General features: G+C 55.6%; 1 protein-coding gene across 1 annotated transcript; it reads right to left on the reverse strand.

The window, feature by feature from the left end:
- Window positions 1-249: 249 nt before the first annotated feature.
- Window positions 250-4,149, reverse strand: ZNF503 (zinc finger protein 503). The gene is made up of 2 exons (XM_050337640.1): window positions 3,524-4,149; window positions 250-2,417 (listed from the first exon to the last, which is right to left on the reverse strand). The coding sequence occupies exons 1-2, from the start codon at window positions 3,830-3,832 to the stop codon at window positions 903-905; spliced, it is 1,824 nt and encodes a 607-aa protein (XP_050193597.1). The 5' UTR covers window positions 3,833-4,149; the 3' UTR covers window positions 250-902.
- Between the last annotated feature and the right edge of the window lie 2,381 nt (window positions 4,150-6,530).

Genomic DNA, 6,530 nt, shown 5'->3' on the forward strand with positions numbered 1-6,530 from the left:
CTTAGTGCCAGCAAATTCTACTGAAGAGAGGAAAAAAACCCAACTCTGTCTGATTATTTTTTTAGAGAGCCCTGGGGTTACAATAAAAAAAAACTTGGGATTTGTTTTTTTTTTTTTTTAATTTTTAATTAAAATTGAATAAACGCTTAAGGAGAAATTAGCAGTTGCCTCCATCCAAGACCTACTCGGGTTTTATAACAGAATCAAAGCGTATTTAAAAAAAAAAAAAAAAAAGGTAAAACCTTTTAATACATCAAATATACGGAATTTTAATCTTTAAAGCGATACATTGTCTATTTTAGTACATGACGTAAACCTTACTTAACCCTTTTCACAGGGTGGACTTAAAAATTAAAAATAGTTAAGTGTTCCTTTTAAAGAACAAAATAAGGCAAATGAGGTTTTTGGAATAGAATTGTTTTTGTTTTTCTTCCAGAATACATACAAAAAAATACCAATTCTCTTTCAAGGGTATACACCTTAAAAATAATTGCAATTTGAAATTATAACTGACAAATTGCGAGTTGTTTTTTAGTAACAAACATGCATGTAAATTTTTTTTTGTTTCAATGAGACATTAAATAAGAACGTACAATACAATCATAGCAATTTTAAAGTAACATTAAAGAGAAGACCTCTATCTTTTTATTTATATTCTACAATGGGTGTTCCACTTTTACCTATTGAGCTCAGTTAAGTAATGCACTTTATGATTCGTTGTCCCGCTTGAAGCTAACATAAATAAATACAGTGCTCATGGATCCAGTCCTCAAATGAACACTATTTTATAAAAAGTCAGATTTTTTTTTTTTCTTTCCAACTTTTATAAAGTTTCGCAGGGCTTCCTTCCCTTACCGCTAGACTCTGTGTTGTGTTGTGTGTCAAAGCCCCGCTACCTGCGCTCACTGGTACCCCAGGGCCGAGGCTGTAGTGAGTCTCTGCCCATAGAGTGCGTAAGGGGAATAGTAGGGTCCGGTGGCAGCGGGCACGGGCACGGGGGCCCCAGGGGTGGGCAGGGGGCTCTTGGAGTAAGGGTGGTAGCGGCTGCCGAGTCCCAGCGCGTGGTGTGGGCTGCGCAGGGCCAGCGTGCCCGGGCTGCCCGGGGCGCCCGTCGTGGGGATGTGCATGTGGCATGCCATGGCTGCGGCCGCCGCGCTGGCCAGCGACGAGGAGCTGGGGTAGCTGGAGAGGAGTTTATCAGTGCCAGGGAAGGCAGTATGGGTCCGCAAGTGGCTAAGCAGCTCCTCCGAGGTGGCAAAGCGCTTGTCGCAGGGTCCGTTGGCCGACACCCAGTTGCAGATGTGCGGCTGGGGGTCGTTGGGGAGCATGAAGCCGTAGGGGTACAAAGGGTGGCCGGCCAGTGAGGGCGGCGTGGCGCCGGTCAGCGAGGAGTGGACGCTGTGCAAAGGGTGGGTGGGGTAGACGAGGGGGTATCCGGACTTGAGGGCCTGGTCGTGGGCGCAGGAGGCGCCGGCGGCGCCTGCCAGGTGGCTGGCGCAGTGGTAGCTCAGGCAGTACGGGTCTCGGCACAGGCTCGCCGTCATCACCGACGGCGGCGACGCGCCCGCCAGCGGGCTCGACCCCGCCGGCTTGCTGCAGCCCAGGCTGCTGGCGGCGGCCAGCTGGGCTCCCACCAGGCTGGAGGATTTGGTGGGGTCCAGAGCCACTCCATGCGGCAGGAACTGGGGCGGGTAGCCGGCGTAGGCTCCAGCCAGCGTCCCTGGGTAGCTCATGCCCGCCGGGGGCAGGGGGAAGACGGTCTGTCCCGGCTTGTAAGGGGAGACGGGGGCCACGAGGCCGGAGCCCAGGACGGAGGTGGAGGAGGTGGCGGTGGTGCTGCTACAGGAGGAGGCGGAGTCCGATGCGATGGGCTTGGAGCCCGGCGTGCTCTCCTGGTGCTGGTTGACCTCCACGTTAATCCCGGCACAGCTCACGCTAATCCGGCTGTGGCTGATGCTGGTGGTGCCTCCCTCCGAGCCGGAGTTACCGCTCTTTCCGCAGCCCTCCGAGTCTTTTTTGTCCTCCCCGCCTTTGCCCTCGGCCGGCAGCAGCCCCGGCGAGCAGGCGGAGGCGCTGGAGTTGGGGCTGCCTGTCCTTGGGGTGAACGGCTGGCAGGTGGCGCTCGGCACCCGGAATCCCGACTTCTCCCCGGCCGCGACCCCCGCGGCGGGGGCGCCCGCGCAGCCTGCCGCCCCCGGCTCCTTCTTCTCCGCGCCCGGCTTGGAGTACGGCTTGAAGCTCGACTTGTCCTCCACGCCGATGTCACTGAGCTTCAAGGGGCCCGACTTGGAGTCCTTGTCGCCTCCGGAGCCATTGGAGGTGACCGAAGAGAGTTTGGATGAAGGGGACGGGTCCGGCTTCCCTATCTGCGAGCAAGTTTGTGCCAAAAGGGCCAGGGGACTCTTCTTCGCATCCAGCTGCGGAAATCAGAAGGACACACAAAGACAGAGATTTAATCGGGGTCTAAGAAAAAACCCAGTGCACACCTACGACTCTTGTCCCGTAGGTTTTTGCAGAGTACAGTCTGGAAGTAACGAATAATTTTGTGCGCATTCATCACCTTGACAGCCCCCTCCCCTGAATGCACCATTTTCCGTAAAGCCTTTAAAAAGGGCTGGGGATTTTCGTATTCCTGGGAGCCAGTCGTGGTCGCCTTCAGTGCCCACTTCCTCCCTGGCAGCGGCCCGGGCAGCGAGGAGCTCGCTCGGCGTCGCTCCGGCGTGCGGGCGCGCAAAGGTGCCCGTGAACTATAGCGACTGCAGCATTTCTGCACGCTGACTGGTGACACTATTTATAAACAGAGCCCGAGTTATCCAGCGAGCCGGGCTGCCCGGGAGAGGGGTGTCCTCGCTCCGCAGAGACCTTAATGAAATCATTCATTCCCACGGACACACCCTTCCCACCACCCCGCTCCGTTTCGAGTTTCGGTCCCGCAAACAGCGAGCTACGCAAAGGGGGACCGGTAATCTCGACAGAGAAGAAAAGGGACTAACAGGGCCTCTGAAGTACAAATGCGTGTCGGTACTTGAAAGGAATCGGTCGGGGACCCGAAATAGTTATCCTGCCGCACCCACGTTTGAGCCTGTCCCTCTCTGCGTCGTGTCGTCCCGTCCTGTGTCCCCCCCCCAACCCCAAAATGCTGCCATCAAAAGCAAGGTTGTTTGGCACTCGGAGCGCTTGCTTATTTGCGTGGCCGGATCGTGACCCCAGCGCGGGTCGTTTCCTTCCCCTCACCCCTCCTCTCAAAGAAAAAAAGGAAAAAAAAAAAAAAGAGCTCAAAATAGCAAAAAGATAAACTTAATTTATACAGGAACTAGACATTATCCTGGTAAACATGAAAACAATACCCAGGAGCAGTTCCTCGCACTAACTCGAGATCAAAAGAAGCCCCTATCCCGGTGTAAATGCATTTCAAAGCGCAGGAAAGTGCCGAGGGCGGCTGGCGGAGCCGCCATGCACAGCGAGCGCCCGGGCAGGGACGGGAGAAAGCGACGGGGGCCGGGGCTGGTTCCGATGTCCTTACCTCGATGGGGCTGACGGGCGTGGAGGGTAAAGGCTGCAGGTATTCAGGGTGTAAAATGTGTCCAGTCCGCGCCGTGAGCATTTTCAAGACTTTGATGGGAAGGCGGTTGGCTTGGCGTAGCGGGTCCGAGGGTGGGACGGCGTGGAAGCAGGGCTTGGCGGCGGCGCTGCTGCCGTTATTCCCAGCGTGCCCGTTCGGCCCGGCGAGGTCGGCGGCGCTGCGGCTGCGGCGGGGGCTGCCTCCGGGCTCGCTGAGACTGCTGCTGCGCTTACTACTTCTTATAGCAGAAAGCGAGGGCGATGTGATCATGACCCAAAACCTCGCATGAAAACTGGGGCAAGTGGCGCCGCTCGCACTCGGAAACGCTCACTCGCTTTCTGCGGGCGAGAAAGGAAAAAAGCCACACGCCCCCCGAGCAGAAAAACAAACATACAACGTCCCGTGGCTCTCTCTGGCGGGGAGGGCGTGGGTGGGGAGGGGGAGGGAAAGGGGGAGCCGGCCGAAGAGAAAGAGGAGGAAAAAAAAGCCGAGTAATCCTTGGGCTGTGCTGGGGGCGGGGGTGGGGGCTGCGAGCGTGTGCCGCGGTCCCCCTCGGCCGCTCTCGGCTCCCCCGGCTGGCGCGGAGCGGAGCGCTCGCCTCCGCCGCTCAGCTGTGATGCGAGCCGCTGCCCATCCAGCCCGGGATCTGGCAAAGAAACTCACTTCAAAAGCAGCTGAATTAGTCTGAGATTAAAGCCTTTGCCGCCTTCCAATCAAATGGGACCCCGAGGTGATTGGAGGGTCAAGGGGATGTGACGTTCCCTTTTCTGGGGCTTTTTTTTTTTTTTTTTTTCTCCGTTTGTAATGGTCTCTCACTCTCTTTCCTTTTTTTTTTTTTTCTCTTCCCTTCCTCGTCCGCCTTCCCTCTCCCCTCCCCTCCTTCCTTGTTTTCGCTCCTGGGATGGGATGGGCGTTAATTCTGTGTTTCACATCACGCGCTGCGAACGTTTTTCTCCCTCCGCAGCCAGCGCGGATCGCAGGCAGCGGTGGGGGCGGCCGCGGGGCCGGGGGCGCCGCTCCTGGCGGGGGTCGGCCGGGGGCTTCGCCGGCCTCCCCGCGTCTGCCCCTGCCTCTCGCACACCGCCCCGAGCACGACCCGCCGCCCGCCAAGCACGGCGCTCACGGACCCGGCCTGCGGCCCCCGGCCCCGGGGACAGTCCGCCAGGGCAGCTCCGCGGCCGCCACCGCGCCGTGTCCCCTCCGGGCCCCGCGGAAGGGTCTCGGGGCGCTTTTCCCGCCCCTCCCGCCTGGCAACGCGGGGAAGGCTCGGCCGAGAACCTGCAGAGCGCCGGGCTGCGCGTCGCCGGCGGGCGGGGGCCGGGGCGCTGCGGCGGCGCGGGGAGCGCGGCGGGATTGGGGGAGGCCGCTCGTCACACGAGGGGCTGTCACGCACCGCCCGCCGCCGCCTTTCGGGACTCTCCGCCCCGCCGTCAATTGTCAGTGCTCCCCAACCGCAATCAATCAGTTATTTGTCAGCCCCTGTCAATCCGCCCTTGATTTATGTCAGCTTTTGTTGCTGATTACAAGCCTGGTGTGACTTGAAGGGAGAAGGAGAGAGAGGGAGGAAGGAAAACAGAGGGAGAGACGGGCTCCTCGGGAGAAAAAGCCATTTAATTTACAGAATAAATCCTTCGAGTAAACTGGATTTGTGTGCCAGCACCCGGTAGCCCTCCCCAGATTCCTCACTGCCCTGCCGAAGAGGGCTGCTGGGCTCTTCTTCCTCTTCCCCCTTCGTCCTCCTCGAATAAGAGTCCTTCGCCTCTGTACGCGCCGGGCTGAACCGGTCGCTGGCATCGGGGCCCTGGGAATGCGGCCCCTCGCCTTAGTGAGAGTATTGGTTCGCCATTTATGTGTTTGATTTCAGCCAGGCTGTGTTGAGAACCTTGTGGATATGCACACAGTATCCACTCGGGCATTACACACGTCCTGCTTTGTGTCTGTGCAGTCCCGAAGGGTACCGGATTCTCTGCTCCCAACCCCGGTTTTACCGTGCCGCCAGATGCCCCGAGCGGAGTCCGCAGTCCTTCAAGTCGCTGGATTGCCTTTTTCTTTTCTCTTTGTACGTTGCATCCCACTATCCCCCCACCTCCTCATCCCATAACATTTTTTCACGGGCAAAATGTGTTAATCAATCTTTTACTTTTGTTTCCGGATCTGACATGGTGGCCCACACAATCTACAACATTAACAAAAAGGTCACTTAGAGATAAAACACGTTTGACAAGTGAAGAACAAGGCAAGTGCTTTAGGGGTCGCGTCCAATTCCTGACCTGGACTCCAACCAGAACAGGCGCTGATCCTGGAACGGTTGGACGAGAGGAAGGACTTTCACTTTCTCTGCTGAACCAAGTCCTTTTTCTTCCCTTGAAACACCGATCTGCCCCAGTCCCTAAACAGATTTGTCAGATAGCCTTTAATGATCTGCTCTTCTTATGAGGTAAATGTAAGGAAGGTTTTCGTAGGTATCCCCCCCTTCCCCCACCCCCGTAAAGCGATCCCCTTTAAATCTTGCAGCACAGTAAGTATATCTGCTGTATTTTATTTAAACCACTTTGCTCTTTTACTGTATAGAATAAGATAAATACGCGTAACTCCTTTAGCTTCTATAAAGATGCGATTAATTTTAACAAACTTTTAAATTTCTATATTTTCTCTGAAAGCATAAGGCTTATTGCCACAACTTCTCAGTGGAGAGTCATAAACGTACTTTCATTTTGCAATCAGCGCGGTCATCTTGCACGACCGTCAAAATTAAAAGGCGGGGGGGGAAGGTAGAGAAAGAAACCTTGCATAAAAAACCACGATATTGCAATAGGACTGACAAGACCCACATCTTGCCCTCAAGGAACTCCCCCCTTCCTTTATCTAGAGTGGAAGTGACTTGAATCTGCCCCAGGTTTTCCCCCAGTTCTTTCTTTTGTTGTCAAGTCCAATTGATAAATGGAGTGCAGTAAAACTCTGGAAGAAG

The sequence above is a fragment of the Myiozetetes cayanensis genome, unplaced genomic scaffold, assembly GCF_022539395.1.
Source record: "Myiozetetes cayanensis isolate MyiCay16 unplaced genomic scaffold, myiCay2020 scf10, whole genome shotgun sequence".
Classification (NCBI taxonomy): Eukaryota; Metazoa; Chordata; class Aves; order Passeriformes; family Tyrannidae; genus Myiozetetes; species Myiozetetes cayanensis.